This window comes from Hylaeus anthracinus, unplaced genomic scaffold (assembly GCF_026225885.1).
Source record: "Hylaeus anthracinus isolate JK02 unplaced genomic scaffold, UHH_iyHylAnth1.0_haploid 11994, whole genome shotgun sequence".
NCBI classification, from domain to species: domain Eukaryota; kingdom Metazoa; phylum Arthropoda; class Insecta; order Hymenoptera; family Colletidae; genus Hylaeus; species Hylaeus anthracinus.
The window spans coordinates 12009576-12025598 of record NW_026534341.1 but is presented as its reverse complement, the minus strand read 5'-3'; the positions used below and the strand labels follow the sequence as shown (position 1 = coordinate 12025598).

The 16023-nt window shown below is 31.3% G+C and overlaps 4 protein-coding genes across 18 annotated transcripts in view; 3 read left to right on the top strand and 1 right to left on the bottom strand.

Moving 5' to 3' along the window:
- Positions 1 to 62: 62 nt before the first annotated feature.
- On the bottom strand, positions 63 to 3805 carry LOC128888637 (ADP-ribosylation factor-like protein 5B). The gene is made up of 3 exons (XM_054145696.1): positions 3371 to 3805; positions 2201 to 2645; positions 63 to 2126 (listed from the first exon to the last, which is right to left on the bottom strand). The coding sequence occupies exons 1-3, from the start codon at positions 3414 to 3416 to the stop codon at positions 2078 to 2080; spliced, it is 540 nt and encodes a 179-aa protein (XP_054001671.1). The 5' UTR covers positions 3417 to 3805; the 3' UTR covers positions 63 to 2077.
- Positions 3806 to 4631: 826 nt separating this feature from the next.
- LOC128888583 (6-phosphogluconate dehydrogenase, decarboxylating) lies at positions 4632 to 7128 on the top strand. Its single transcript, XM_054145583.1, has 5 exons — positions 4632 to 4811; positions 5090 to 5313; positions 5516 to 5760; positions 5831 to 6456; positions 6540 to 7128. The coding sequence occupies exons 1-5, from the start codon at positions 4801 to 4803 to the stop codon at positions 6880 to 6882; spliced, it is 1449 nt and encodes a 482-aa protein (XP_054001558.1). The 5' UTR covers positions 4632 to 4800; the 3' UTR covers positions 6883 to 7128.
- A 524-nt stretch (positions 7129 to 7652) lies between these two features.
- Positions 7653 to 12001, top strand: LOC128888584 (RNA-binding protein 45). Of its 3 annotated transcripts, XR_008460289.1 has the most exons (7): positions 7653 to 8208; positions 8389 to 8503; positions 8597 to 9384; positions 9588 to 9820; positions 9922 to 10052; positions 10203 to 10589; positions 11786 to 11998. XR_008460289.1 is itself a non-coding variant. In XM_054145584.1 (6 exons), exons 1-5 carry the CDS (start codon positions 8010 to 8012, stop codon positions 10033 to 10035), a joined length of 1449 nt encoding a protein of 482 aa, XP_054001559.1. In that variant the 5' UTR covers positions 7653 to 8009; the 3' UTR covers positions 10036 to 10052; positions 10203 to 12001. The 3 variants fall into 3 exon arrangements, 2 of the variants coding, with proteins under 2 accessions (XP_054001559.1, XP_054001560.1); XM_054145584.1 differs by having other exon boundaries at positions 10203 to 12001; XM_054145585.1 differs by lacking the exon at positions 10203 to 10589.
- A 2422-nt stretch (positions 12002 to 14423) lies between these two features.
- Positions 14424 to 16023, top strand: part of LOC128888523 (period circadian protein) — a 46804-nt gene continuing 45204 nt past the window's right edge. For 2 of the 13 annotated variants that reach the window (XR_008460282.1, XM_054145440.1), the window contains exon 1: positions 14445 to 15028. Coding sequence is in view for 12 of the 13 variants with exons in the window: in XM_054145440.1 (XP_054001415.1) it covers positions 14946 to 15028 (83 nt within the window). In the remaining variant the exon portion in view is untranslated. Of the gene's footprint in view, positions 15029 to 16023 lie in introns of all 13 variants that reach the window. The other 11 variants (XM_054145451.1, XM_054145445.1, XM_054145452.1 and 8 more) reach the window with 9 other exon arrangements.

Genomic DNA, 16023 nt, shown 5'->3' with positions numbered 1-16023 from the left:
TTCGTCTCCTCTTTTCCCGTAACTTAGAACATTGGTTGCTTTTTTATAGAAGTACATCGAAGTACAAAACAAAATACGATAAAATATATTTATTATTATTTAAAAGATTTCATTACATAAATTGGAAAATTTTGAGTTTTTTTATATGAAACAACTAATGAAACATGTACATAACATTGACCTATGATCAAGTTATGTCTGTCGTCAATGAGATTCAATAATGCGAAGTATTCGAAAACAAAAACATAATCAAAGGAAATTGGAAACTGTGTGTTAACAAAATTACAATACTTGATTCTTTGCCTATTTCCTGCAAAAGAAAATTTGATAAATTTATTTTACATTAGTTTCACTCCTCATCTAATTATCGACCTCATACGCAATTATTCAATTTATATTACACGAATTCATTAATAATGAACGATACAATTACATTTTCCTAAATTTTTAACTTAAAAAATGAAATCATGCCATTTGTGAAGTTTAAACGTGCACAAGCATATGTGACTGGTGTGACTTGTGTACTTACAACCTTCGATAAAGTAAAACGAACCATAACTTGTACTGTGTATTTCGGAATTGTTACATAAGAAAAACTATTAACGAGAATATACAATAGTATCGTTTATAATTTGCAGTATTGTATCATATATATAAGACAATTAATTGCTTTGTTTCTCAATATGAGAAAACTACGGTTTATTTTTACGAAATTTTAAATGTATTATCTCACTCTGGCTTAGACGGCATTTATCTTTCATACAATGATCTTAACAATGTCTATAATGATCTTTTGCATATGCAATTAATATTTTAAATTTTAATAGATATTAAATACTGGAGTATTTCTAACTACACAAAAATTAGTCGTTATAATTATGAAGTAAATAAAATAAATGAGACAGCTGTCAATTGGATATTTATGGATTGAAGCATTAAAAAGATTCGTAATATTTACAATGAGACGATCAGTTTTCTTTTACAACAAAATAATCTCTTTGTATTTATGTGAAGCATACTTTCTACTACATAGTTACCATTCTTTTATAGAATGCAGAGTGAATGTTCCCAACAAACAACCGTCTCACTGTTGAATCCACATATCACAGAGCAGTTAGTATTCTGCTTTTAAATATTTAGTTCAATCAATTGAATAACATAGCCATGAAATCTTATAAGATGTATGCAGTATTAAGCCCTATGAATTGTTTAAATTCTCACACAGAAATTTGAAAAATATGTGGTTTAATTGGTGCTAAATCGGAGTTTACTTTTTACAATTGTTTACTATTAATGCGGAGTATAAAAAACTATGTACATAGGTATAGTTTTGGAAGTCGCGCAGAGCAAACTAGTTTCTGTCCGCATATCAATCAAATAGAACCAATAAATTATCTATTCTTCGTTTACTATAAACGTAGGTGGACGGGATCGAGATTAAATTCTATACTTTTCACGCGTACATACAGAATTTCCGTTAAAATGTATTACCGAATCAAAAATAATATTTTATACTTCTCAGACTGTAATTTAAATGCAGTATTTATAGTTAAAAGTAGTAACACGTAATTATACGTAATACATTTAATTTGGCAGTCCTGTTGTAGAATGTTCGTAATATACATCTCTTCATAGACAGATAAAAAAAAAGTTGCTATACAGATTCTTCTTAATTCAATAATAATCTCCATAAAAGACTCCTGACATTTTAAATCTTTTGAATTTCTTTTATAACATGATTTCCTTAAATATTTTTTATGTAGAGATTAGTTAAAACATTATTTTACTCTTACATTATAGATACAATCATTTGCCATTATATTTTCATATCACATTAATAGATAAGACAAAATTTACCCGTCCACCATTTGATACGTTAAGTGTCTGCAGCAAAAATTGTAATCAACATATACAGTGACACTTTAAGTTATGCATGAAGCTAGTGTACCATTTGAAAAATGATCATTCATACTCGTTTCATTTGTACAATCATTAAAGTGGCACAGTAACTTATATAAACATATACTTTACATTTTAAATATCTTATTATATTTAAAATGAATCCTCATAATGTACGTCATGTCTTCTTTAAGCGTCCAACAATCCACTCTAGACCTTGATAAAGCCTAGAATGTTGTGGATGATTAATTTGTTTTGTCTTATACATGAATAGCATAACAAAAATAAATTCTATATTTACCCTTCTCCTGTAAGTGCACAACAACTTTGTATGTGCCACTGATGTTTTTTAATCGATGTCAAATCCAGTTGTCTAGAAATTTCAGCAGCTGTCATGCTACCTTTTAAATCTTGCTTATTAGCATAAACTAAGACATTGGCTTTACTTAATTCTTCATGGTTTAGCATAGAATATAATTCTTCTCGTATTACACCGAGTCTTTCTCTATCTGTACTGTCTATGACCATAATTATGAACTCAGTGTTAGTGTAATAAGTGGACCATGCAGCTCGTAAACTTTGTTGTCCACCTAAATCCCACATTATAAAATGGATATTTTTCCAAACTACTTCTTCAACATTGGAACCAATAGTTGGTGATGTGTGAACAACTTCATTCATTAGAAACTGGTACAAGATTGTTGTCTTACCAGCGTTATCCAAACCTACCATAACTATTTTATGTTCTAAAAAATAAAACAGAACAGTCATAATTATTGAATTATCTATCAAAATGTTTATGTGATTATATAATTCATAATAAAATACAAATGGTATGTTATATAAATAATAATTTTGTATTGTACATAAACTACATAGAATACTACATAAGAAGTAACTGAGAAAACATATGTTAGCATATGTTTAAAGTAGGACAATGTAAGGTTTAATCAGATACATAAGTTAACTATAAAATTAGTTATGATAAACACAAAGCAGATTTCCATGTCTTAAATTATTTACAATAGTACATATTAGAGGTACATATGTCTATTTTAAATGTTCAATTGTAAATATTATATAAACTTCTAAGTGATTGGAACAAACTTTCACTTTATGCTTTCTACAAAATGTGAACTCTACAAGAAAGCAATCATGAAGTCAATATAATGTTATCTATGCTAGACTTCTTATCAATTTTATTATGTGTGATAAATTACATTTGACAAAAACATCTGATACAATTTATTTATTTCTATATTTTTATAAATATTTCATGGAGACAAAAAGCAACAAATATACAGTTACTATTCATACATATTTACATGCTACATAATATGTTAAGCAAATTTTCGCTGTCTTTACAAATGATCAAACATGAATACATTCTATTTGACATTAGTTATATGTCAATACACAAAGCAATCGAATAACTCTGACACAATACTGTTAGTGGATGTATTGAATTTACCTTCATTGCCAAAAAGACTCCACAATTTTGCGAATAATAATCCCATATTGTTCGAAGCACTAAACAACTTGGACAATAATATTTATTTAATCGTATCACTGTACAGTCTTATTCTCGATAAAAAGGATGTATTTCGCTTCAGAAATGGTGCATCTCATTGTCGTAGGGTTATGTTCACCTTTCCATGAAACCTTTTCCCAACATATTTCTGAGAGATTAGCGACATTATCGGCGCATTGCAACGTAAATAATATACTTAAGAATTGCTGCAAACTGCTGAAAATTCACTAAGTATAACGCTAATGTGAAAGAAATATACGAGGACCTTCCCTAATCTAATCAAGCAAATCGCGACATGTTGCGTTTCCAATTAAAACATCCATACATTCGATCGGTCCAATCATCTCTCGACAATACCTTAAAATGACGTTAGGTTGGATACACATGTACTGATTGGATGGAAAGTGTTTCATGCGAAGCGCGCGAAAATCTTAGATTTCTTTGAAAATCGTTAGTGCACGTGTAACATTTAGACGATCTAGTCGATTTCGCTGAATCATCACACATTTTCATCTTCTTAATAAAAAGAGAAGAGGAAACTTTATGCTTTGCAATTTTAGCATTACGATCATTCAACGATAAATATTCATAGATTGTAAATATTAATTCCACTTTCTGTGGCATCCAGTTAGAATAAATTACAATATTAAGAATCACGAGTGTTCACTGACTTTATGAATACTTTTTTTTTTTAATGTACCATTTGTTCCTTTGCTCTGTCATATACTATATAAAACATCCATACATTCGATCGGTCCAATCATCTCTCGACAATACCCGAAAATACTCTTTAGAATATAAAAAAATATTTGTCATAATAATATGAATAAGAAGAATTTGTTTATTTTAGTCTAACGACTATTACAACAAAGAATTATTTTATACAATTCAGCAATTCATGTTGCTTCATCATTCTTTTATTAGGAAAAATACGGCTATTACGTAAGATTTCATTGTAATACGTATTTAACCACTAACTGTAATTAGCTTTTCCTGAATGATGATGTACATTTTTCACCACACTTTTCGATACATTTAAAATATTTCCCTGACGATTTTATAAAAAGGAAAGTACAAGTTCGAATTTGAATTAACCATTGTGGCATGTGCTTCATTCAAAATATGTTTCTGTGGTAGTGCAGTTATGAAATTCTTATATAGTAGTGGTGTTCACATAGTGTTGACTCTGTACTGACCTTGGGTGACTCGCGATTGGCCAGCGGGAAGTCGGCTGATGCTAAAGGTACTTGAGAATGAATGTTCACTCTCGATCTTTGCGGTAAAATCATTCGACCACTTGTTGCTCTTTCGTATTACACCAAAGAGGACGAATTATATTTTATTTTATCGGTGTTTACAATTTTTACAAAATGACCAAACCGTAAGTAATTTTTACTATTATTTTAATTAAAGTTCAAATTGAATTTATACAAAAAATCTAAAGCTTATACTTTTATCAAATTCATTCCACAATTCTTTTTTTTTTTTTTTTTTGAGCTAATTGAAATATGAATACATTTACAGTGATTTATGAGGCACTATTTCATCATATTACAATTAGCTTGAGGAGCTTCCTTTTATATAAAACATTTTCCATAAATATATGTATATATATTTGATCCACGCACAGTTTTATTAAAAATTTATTCTGTTTTATAGAGTTGCAGATATAGCCCTTATTGGCTTGGCTGTCATGGGGCAAAATTTAATTCTAAACATGAATGATCATGGATTTGTTGTTTGCGCATACAATCGTACCACGGATAAAGTCAAATCTTTCTTGCAAAATGAAGCAAAAGGCACAAAAGTTATTGGTGCATTTTCATTGAAAGAGATGGTGGAGAAATTGAAATCACCAAGAAGAGTAATGCTTTTAGTTAAAGGTAATACATTGTAATTTGACCTTGCCCTAGGATAGTTTTTTGACCTTGCAATATCATTGTATCACTTACACATGATAAGATATAGATATATAATTGATAATAAATGTATAAGTCTTATTAATATTGTAAGATACATATTATATTATTTTTTTACTTTAACATAATGGAACTAATTATACATAATTATATATTATTTTAAAAGCTGGTGCTGCTGTGGATGCATTTATTGAACAATTAGTGCCTTTACTATCCCCTGGCGATATTATAATTGATGGTGGTAATTCTGAATACCAAGATACTGAAAGAAGAACTAAAGATTTAGACAAGAAAGGAATTTTATTTGTTGGTAGTGGAGTTAGTGGAGGTGAAGATGGTGCTAGATATGGACCATCTTTGATGCCAGGTGGAAATCCAAAAGCTTGGCCACATATTAAACACATCTTTCAGGTACATAAATACAATCATTTATTTAATACATTTAGAAGTCAAATGAACTGATAAAATATTAATTTTTCAGTCAATATCAGCAAAGTCTAATGGAGAACCTTGTTGCGATTGGGTTGGAGAAACAGGTGCTGGACACTTTGTAAAAATGGTACATAATGGTATTGAATATGGTGATATGCAACTTATTTGTGAAGCATATCATATTTTGCGAAATGGTTTGAAACTTAATCCAGAAGAGATGAGCAAAGTCTTTGATGAATGGAATAAAGGAGAACTGGATTCTTTCTTAATTGAGATCACTCGAGATATTCTTAAATACAAGGATGAGAAAGGTTTCTTGCTTGAGCGAATTAGAGATACGGCTGGTCAGAAAGGAACTGGAAAGTGGACAGCTATTGCTGCCTTAGATTATGGAGTTCCTGTTACGCTAATTGGTGAATCAGTCTTTGCCAGATGCCTTTCTGCTTTGCAGAGTGAGAGAATAGAAGCTAGCTCTGTATTGAAAGGTCCTGATGCTGTATTCCAAGGCGATAAGAAACAGTTCTTAGTGCATTTAAAAAATGCTCTTTATGCATCCAAAATTATTTCTTATGCACAAGGATTCATGTTGCTGCGAGAAGCTGCCAAACTTCACAATTGGAATTTGAATTATGGTGGTATAGCTCTTATGTGGAGAGGAGGATGCATTATTAGAAGGTACATCCATCGTTTGATAAATTCTATAACTATTTAAATAGTAATTCCTTCAGTATGTTTTATGTCAAGATTTATTGTTTTAGTGCCTTCCTGGGAAATATAAAACAAGCATTTGACAAAAATCCAAAACTTTCCAATTTACTACTTGACGAATTCTTTGCTAATGCAATGAAGGAATGTCAAGCCAGTGCTAGAGTAGTAGTGTCTACAGCTGTAACACTTGGGATACCAACTCCTGCTTTGTCAACTGCTTTAGCTTTCTATGATGGTTATAGAACTGCTCGATTGCCAGCAAATTTACTTCAAGCTCAACGGGATTATTTTGGAGCTCACACTTATGAATTACTAGGCCAAGAAGGAAAATTTGTACACACAAATTGGACAGGGCACGGTGGTAATGTCTCTGCTTCTACATATGATGTATAAGAGATTAAGACATTTTTTGTAAAATTATATGAGAGAATGCACGTATGGTGTTATATTGATGTTACTATTATGGTTAACAAATATTCCAATACACCCTATACATTATAATGATGTACACGTGGTTGTGAAAATTGTTGGAAAAACAGTTCATGCTGAACAATGTACAATTTTGTTTGAAAATATGTATTAAATGTATTTTTGTACATATGATTATTCTATTCTAATATATGAGAAGGGAAAGTAATACTTGTTTTGTCATTGGTTTATTTTCTATTATATTTTTATTATTTTATTGTAATTATTGTGAAGCAAGTACAATGAGAAAAATATTTGTATACAGAAGATACCTATGTATATCAATATTATCAATATTTGATCGCGTGCATACCTATCTCTTTTATATAAGAAAGTTACTACGAAAAAATAGAGCATGACTTGTTAATTTGACGAGTAACACGAGAAAACTACGCGGAAGTAATTTAACCTAACCTATTTTTCACTCCAATTACTTACAATACCGCATTTCGAAATAATGCAAACTTGATATGTATATATGTATTTATGTACTGAAATACTAAAATTCATGAAATACATAGTTTTTTTTTAAATAGAATCCATGAAGAAACAATGCACAGATCTACAGTATCCGCATAGATTAAAATAGAAATCTAAATAAAAATAATTTCGCGGGCATGAATCACCGAAGTTAAATAAAACGAAATGTGATCAGAAATGTGTGTAGCTTGCGTTATTAAATATTCCTTTTGCGAAATACTAGGATACGATTCATTGGTATAATTATACTATATGGTTCTTTAAATATTTAATATTATAAGATGACAAGAAGATTGATTTATGCATTCTAAAACCGGTTTCAGTTGCGTGAGCTTTCTAAAAAAAAAAAGTTCCTCCTTCGCGTTCAGATGGAAATAAATATTCGAAGTACTTATGTTAAAAACATAGATACGTGTAATTGTACAATTTATAAAGTGAATATAAAAAAAGAAAAATAACATTTGAAAATTGATAGCATGAACCTCCTTTTAAGCCGTCCCTGAAACGTGTCTGCTTCACTGACCGTAGACGGGCGACACAGCTCAGTCACACTCATAGCGTTCATTTGTAAAATGGCTGACCACAAGGAACGAGATTCGTATTATTCACAAACGGATTTACGATCGAAAAATGACGATCCGCCAAATTCGCGTTTGTTTGTTATATGCCATAAAAGTTTGGAAGAAGATGATCTTAGGAAAGCGTTTGAAAAATTCGGAAAGATCGAAGATATATGGGTGGTTAAAGACCGGAACACAGGCGAAAATAAAGGTAATTTCTTGTGTTTAAAGACAAAATCAATAATCCTTTCGCTGTGTTTTCTATTTCTGTTTATGCGTGTTTTATGCGTACCTAAGTTTTTCGATATACCTCTCTTATACCTGACACTGTTCACATATTTTGTGTACATAATCAGAAATATTTATTAAGTCATACGTATTGTTTGTGTAGGAGTCACATATATCAAGTTTTCGAAAACATCAGAGGCAGCTTTTGCCCTCGAAGAAATGAATGGAAAAATGTTGGGCTCAGTTGGAAGACCTATAAAAGTAATGATTGCTTCCAAGTAAGATGTCAAATAGTATTTTGAATTATCTTTTAAGTGTCAGTTTGTGATTGCACTTGTGCAGAAACATGTAAATGTATGTATTTATTGTAGTCGAGATCAGGGTTCCGTGAGGGAAACAAATGAAGAAGAAAGATGGGTTCGTTTGTTTTGTGTATTACCTAAATCTATGACTGACAGCGAACTTCAACAAGAATTTTCCAAATTTGGATCTATTGAATATGCAACTGTAGTCAAAGATAGAAATACAAACGAATCTAAAGGTTTTGGTTATGTAAAATTTAAAAAAGTATCTAGTGCTGCAAAAGCATTTGAAGAGTGTGATAGGAAATATAGAGCTGTCTTTGCTGAACCAAAAAAACCTAAACCTGAGCATACTGATGTAAAATATAATAATGGAGTATCCCCTCATTATGATAGTATCTGTGGAGGTTATAGTTCATCTAATTTTGGAAAGAGCAGTGTTAGTTTAGAAATTGCTACAAATTATCCAAATTCTGAAGGATATACACATTTGCAAGTAATTGCTCATCCAATATTAAATCAAGATCAATTATGGAAATTGTTTGATATTGTACCTGGTTTAGATTATTGTCATTTGAAAAATGACGTCAGATGTAGAATGCCAAGAGGTCAGGCAGTTGTAGTGTATTCAAATCCTAGTGCAGCAGCGTATGCAAAAGAGAAATTTCATGGTTTTGAATATCCTCCTGGTCATAGGATGATAGTTAAACCAGATTTATCAAGTGTTCCAACAAAAACAGTTGTGAAACCTGGAAGTTCTACAGGTGGAACTAATGCTAGAACAGATTTAGTACATTTGGCAGAAACAATTGCTCAAGCTACATCTTTAATTCAAGCTGCAGGACTAACTGCACCAAGTGAGAGATTATTTTATCTATTTCAGTGTTTCTCAAACATCGAAACATCAAATGGTTTCAAATTTTTTACATTTAAACATTTCCTGTTTTGTTCACTAAAGCAACGAATAAAAATAAATACAAAAGTGTTTTAGAAACACTGATCTGTACCATATGGTAATACTCAGTTGGGCTTGGATAATTATAGTTTTATGTAATAATAGGTCTAGAACATTCAATGTCTAGTAAGTTACCACCTGCACAACCTATGGCTAGTATAGATGCAGAAGTTGCTAAAAGATGTTTCATTGTATGTGGGCCTCCAGTACCACCCATATACGCGATGAAGGATGCTTTCTGTAGATTTGGAAATCTTATAGACGTTTATATGTTGCCAGGGAAAAATTGTGGTTATGCAAAGTATGCTAGCGTGGAAAGTGCAAACGACGCAATTGACGTATGTTGTAATATTTTTCTAACTTTAAACATCAAGTTCACTAAATGGAAAATACATTTAAAAGATCGATTCAAACGTAAAATGGTTAATCTTTCTGATAGGTTCTACATGGACAAGAAATTTGTGGTTCTCGACTAAAAGTGTTAGAAGCTGAAGAGCGAAACGTCGGCGAAGATCGTAGAAAACGACTTCGGATGGATGAAGATGAAAATTGAATATTTTTGTATACCTCGTAAGTAGATCGATGAGCACATGGCAAAGAGAGAAAAAGGGAGGAGAAAAAGGGAGAGGCAATTTAAATATTAACACCCTGACGTTGTAACTGACGATTACTTTAGTCGGAAAACAGGAGAAAATGTAATTTTTCTATTTGTCTTCACAGACTGACTGGTATACACAAGCTGGACGCACGCAATAAATGAGACGAATTTTAAGACTCACTTGACCACGTCGGGCCCGCATCCAAGGAAACTACTCCAACTATCTACTTTTAACTATTGCATACGTTCGCGATTTCAACGTTACTGAAACTTTAACGATACTTTACTTTATCCGTACATATCGTTACACATACACGTGACTTCCTGAGTTTATTATTTTAAGAGGCCTGTGCGAAAAGTGATCTTAAAGATTCAATTTAAAAATATATAGAACACATAAAACTAGTTAAATTCGAAACTTCTTCCTTTAGCATAAGGAAGTTATGTAACACTATATATTTGAGGTGTTCACTGTTCTTATCCTAATATACTACAAGTATTAGCCAGAGGTAAGAGGATTTCTATATATCTATACTTTTATATAAAAATCATATTCATATGAAAATTTTTCCCGCCAAATTTCGGAAAAAAGATATATCCTCTATAAATCAAGAGAAATGAGATTTAGGGAAGAAACAAAAGATGAAATTACTTCTCAAAAATATATGTTTTTGTTTCAGAAAAAAAGAATATTTATTGTTAATTGCAAATATTGTTGCTAACTATTCGCGCAGGCTTTAAAATATAACCTGTGCTTTAAAGTTAGTAAAACCAATTTTCGTTTATAATTTGTATTTAATAGTTCTGTACTATTCATTTATTAGCTGTACCGAACATGGAAGAAAACGTAAAGTAATTTATTTCTTGTATATATATCAAGGAATATTTTTACGATAATAAGTCGTAATAAAGATAATTCATAGAATTTCTTCCAAAACAAGATATATTCTCCAAAGAAGTTTAACTTCTTGTAGTCTTATAGATGCAATTTTACATACTAATATATGCTATTTCGTGAAAAATAACGCAAAGTAAGTTTTTCAAGGAAAATGTTTCTGTTCATTGGAATTGTATATATTAATTCGAAAATTTAAGTTTAGTAAAGCGTATCTTACATTTTATTGTAGGTTAGATACAATAATAGTTATTTATATCGGATGATTGTAAATCATCGATTCTACTGGATATAATATTTTATTATGTCCTTTTGTAGACGAAATTAGTTTATAAGAAATTGATAATTTCGAGTTAAAAAAAACTATCAAATTTTTCAATGAAACGCGAGTACATCTTGTTTTGGAAATACTTCGCTTCACGTATGTTAACGTGAATAGATATATTTGCATAAAATATATCAGCATGTTATTTTCTATAATTAGGTTCAATGTGATCAAGAAAAATACGTTTTCTTAGGCAATTGATGTTATGTCCATAATCACAATTTTTGTCAAACACCAGTGATTGACGCACAACATAAACGTTTTATGATGGACACTTTTGTACGTGTGTTAGACTGTTTTACTTAATGACCATACGGAATGATGTTTTAGGAGACTGTAACTGACTTGTTTGATGATATTAAATACACATTAAGTATTCAAACCTTACACTGACTTTCACTTATTTTTTTTTCACACTGAACAGTGTCCTGGTTTACGTGTTATATTACTCATTAACCTGACATGTTTTTTCTTTTCACTTGCAGGATCCCTGAAGGATTCAAAGATGTGTACCTGATGACTGTGATATAGCAAAGTAAAATATTTCTGAATATATATATATTATATATATATATTATATATATATTATTATATATATATATATCAGACGTATAAGACTCGTATAATAAATTATAATTTTATATTGTTTCTCTCTTTTATTATTAGACTAAAAATGTTACATTTAATCGGGAAGCAATTGTGCTTAATTTTTTTATAGTGCATATATTTACACTTTATTAATTTTTAGATATTTTTAAAAATATTTTCATAACAATTGTACAATAAAACGATCTTTGTATAAAAACAATATGTTATGTTACGACCCTCCCTTAACCCTTCCATACTCTCTTCAAAGAACATGTATATTTCTTGAAGTATTAAAACAATGTGTATTCATTTTTCAACTTATCCAAGTTAAATATATTGTTTTTAAAGTAACAAATTAAAAAAATTAGATCGTCTATTCTAACGTAATTTATTAGAATTTATATATTATGTAGAAATTACTTTGAATGTTCACATAACTAATTGAAATTTCGCGCGTTTCCACAGCGAAGCCAGTGACCGTAACGTATTATTTTAGATTACTATGTTATAAAATACAGTTTTAAGACAATTTTAACTTACAAGATAGTAATATTAGAATCAAATGATTCCTTAGCACATAAACAAATGTGCTTTTACACTATTTTAGAATTATATTTACATTTATATTTATATTATATTTTGTTATTATAAAATAGAATCTTAAAACCACTTTTAGAAACTTCTCTATATTCTATTACTATGGTATTGTATTTTGATAATGTTATACTGCTGTCGTCTGTATGCTCTATTTGAGATAACGAAACAATGTATTCTTGTTTATTTATCGTGGGAATAGTTTTTATATAAATATTGTATTATTAATAAGAACTAAAGGAAATCCGTTTTTATGGCTGTTAAGACAGCAATATTAATTTTTAATTTTTCGTTTTTATAGTTATAAATGTTACCCAATACAGGGTCGATGGAAGTCTTCAGTAGATGAATTAGAATCGTCCGATGTAGAGTCGCAGGTTGACTGGAGTTCGCAGACGGGAATTGTTTTTTCTCTATAAAAAGATAACATATTAGTCCGAATCCTACAGACGCAGTAAAAACATATAAAGTGATTAAAGTAACATATCCTTTAAACATTTGTCTATCCACAAGTGCATGTGTTATTTTAGATTACTGCGTTATATCATATGAACTATTTAAAAAAAATGTTTAAATAGTGTAGATGGCGCCATCTGCATGGTTATTACCAACATTATGATAATGTATCGATAATTGTCGATAAAAAAAACCATACAATTGGCGCCGTCTAGCGGTAGTACATCGAACTAATTTCGGAATTTGGTCAGCGCCCCTATCGGGAAAACGTCTAAGTTTGTCCTTGAATAGTTCCTTTTTCAATTGCTAGATGGCGCCATTAACTAAAGAATAAAAAAATTCAGTTTTAAAACAATTTTAATGCACACGATAGTAATTGCAGAATCAAATGGTTGCTTAGCACATAAACATATGTGCTTTCACGCTATTTTTTAATTAAAATTAGTTAATGGCGCCATTTAACGGTGGAGAAAGGAACTATTCGAGGACAAACTTAGACATTTTCCCGGTGGTGCGCTGTACGGAGGTCGGGATTTTAGTTCAGAGTATTCACCGCGAGATGGCGCGTCGATTGCGCGCCAACATTTGAATGTATTTTATATAATTTATGTTTTGTAACGTAGCAATCTAAAGTAATACAAGAATAAATACAAAAATAAGTAATACAAAGAATATTTCACTTGAATTACTTTATATATTTCTACCCTGCAGAACTGTAGTTTTTATACCTACATAAGTTACATGCATAACTTTATTACGATGCTTTACCTTATCGAATATCGCACGTAGTCTTATTACCAGAGTTCATTTTCTCGTGAAATGGTATGTACTGTATAATTATTTTATTATTTACCCTTGGTAACCTTGTTACGCATTCTATAATTTTATAAACGCATAACATTTTCCCTCAGGGGCTGTAGCTATCTTTAATTGTAGCTGCAGTACGGGCTTAACGATCCCGAGGTACCCAAGCTAAAGAGGACTCGTAAGCCCCAATAGGAATATAAAGAATGTAATTTAAGAAGCTAAAGATCTCATATATGCGAACCAAATTAAATGTGACATGGAAGAAAACACGTGTACAAGCCTGTGATTTATAATAAACAAGGAGAAATGGGTACAATAATCAATAAAGTTCTTCAATCTCATAAAATAAAAAAAAGAAACAAATATCCAAACAATCTCTCCGCTTCACGGAACAATATTGAGTCTTGTATATATTTTCTTGGCGGCTGAAAAGCAAAGCTCTATCATTTTCGCGGTAAATTCATGTAGGTTCGTTTCTGGGTATCGCAATTGCCTGTAAACAAGAATTTTCGGGCCACTAGAATTTTTTCAGACTAATCCCAGCGGAAAGTTGCGAGGAGTCAGAGATGGGCAAAACTCTAGGCTTCGAATAAATCTGAAGTTTGCCGATGTGTTTGTCTCGTTTTTTCCTCTGGGAAATGTTCGGAAGAGGAAAAGAGGCAAACATATCGGCAGACTTTAGATTTATTCGAATCCTAGGGTTTTGCCCATCACTGCGAGGAGTAGGCTATTTTAATCGCGTTCATCGTTCGAGAGGTTTAAGTGGGGCACGTTTCGCATCGATATAGGTTAACAGAGAAATAGAGGGGGTACGGCTCACGTGTTACCAAACGTGCTGTGCGATGCGGAACAGTCGGTCGCTACGCGCGAAAGATACGCGATGCTCGTCGGGGTTTCAGTTCTCATAGATATCGCCGACTGAAACGCAGCATGGTGTGGTTTATTTTCGCGTTTACCAAGAACCTAGTGAAAACGTTCGTTTCTTCGTTAACTTTATACTATTTTCGCGTTTAAATCATTCGCGTGGTGCGTCGTTTAACAATTTTAAATACATAAAGTGAAAACTTTTATTCCGTGATTTTTAACGAGTTTAATATTAAGAACAGTAGAAATGCGCCAACACAAAGTTCATTTAATTTAGCAACAGTGTTTGTGACCAAAGGGATATCGTCTCAGAGGAACATTATAGGAAGTAGAACGATGGAAGAGATATCCACTGAAAATGCCAAGGTGTCGGATTCCGGATATTCCAATACCTGCAGCAATTGTCAGTCACAACGGAGGTATCTGTCCATATTTTTATTTTTGTTTTGCCGCTTGTTGCGTAGGAGCGTTAAATCGTTTCGAAATACTGACCACGGCGCGCGCTAATTTGAATTTACCGCCTTTCATTTAAAATCGTGAACGACAGGTACGCGTCGTGTGTTATAGATATCATCGAATTCACTGTAAAATTATTGTAGTAGTAAAACTATTGCGAAGTGGGCATTTCTTTCGATAAGAACTAGCATTAAAATTGTAAAATAGTTTTTCGTTGAACCATTCAGTTTTGTTTTGATATGATACAATTTTTTGTGCACCTAACTCCTAATTTATACGATACTATTATGTACTATTATACGTAACATTAAATCTGTGAAAGCGAAGAGACAAAAAGCATTCATATTAATTAGGCCACTAAATTGAAACATCCATAAATTTAATCAAATCCGCAAGACGCCCATTGTTTGTTTTACCTGCGATTACGACGTGCTTAGAAACCTCTCCGTTTGTCTGTATTATTATCCCATAATCGAAAAGAGTGTCCTAATTTTAATTGGACAGTCATATTGATAGGACACTAAATTTAGATGCGCACCTTATTCATCTGCACAAGACGCCCATTGTTTGTTTTACCTGTGATTACGACAAACTTAGTTAGAAACCTTCCCATTTGTCTCTATTAATATCCCATAATGTAAAGGATCGTTCTAATTTTAATTGGACATTCGCTTCTGTTAGAACGTAATCAACATTTTCTCGAGATGGACCAGAACTTAGGTTATCTAGTTTCCTTTGTGAGAATTTATGACAATGTTACTTTTAATACCTTTCTATTTCGTATTTTTAATTGCAGTATTTAAAACTTGTAATGAAACGAAAATTAAATAGAATTAAAGGAGGGCATCCAAGAGGAAAGTAATTAGAATTCAAACACTGATCTTTCAAGGATTGATGATCGACTGATCCACTTTCAAGGATATTTTGGTATCTTTACTTTCAAAGCTTGAATCACTAA

Excerpts from the sequence above, each read along its gene's own strand:
- LOC128888637 (XM_054145696.1), bottom strand. The coding sequence starts at position 3,416 with ATGGGATTATTATTCGCAAAATTGTGGAGTCTTTTTGGCAATGAAG. Across the intron at positions 2,646-3,370 it reads GAGTCTTTTTGGCAATGAAG|AACATAAAATAGTTATGGTA; the intron begins GTAAATTCAATA and ends TTTATTTTTTAG. Across the intron at positions 2,127-2,200 it reads TGTGCACTTACAGGAGAAGG|GCTTTATCAAGGTCTAGAGT; the intron begins GTAAATATAGAA and ends ACAACATTCTAG.
- LOC128888583 (XM_054145583.1), top strand. Across the intron at positions 5,314-5,515 it reads AGTAATGCTTTTAGTTAAAG|CTGGTGCTGCTGTGGATGCA; the intron begins GTAATACATTGT and ends TTATTTTAAAAG. Across the intron at positions 6,457-6,539 it reads GGAGGATGCATTATTAGAAG|TGCCTTCCTGGGAAATATAA; the intron begins GTACATCCATCG and ends TTATTGTTTTAG.
- LOC128888584 (XM_054145584.1), top strand. The coding sequence starts at position 8,010 with ATGGCTGACCACAAGGAACGAGATTCGTATTATTCACAAACGGATTTA. Across the intron at positions 8,504-8,596 it reads AAAGTAATGATTGCTTCCAA|TCGAGATCAGGGTTCCGTGA; the intron begins GTAAGATGTCAA and ends TATTTATTGTAG. Across the intron at positions 9,385-9,587 it reads TGCAGGACTAACTGCACCAA|GTCTAGAACATTCAATGTCT; the intron begins GTGAGAGATTAT and ends ATGTAATAATAG.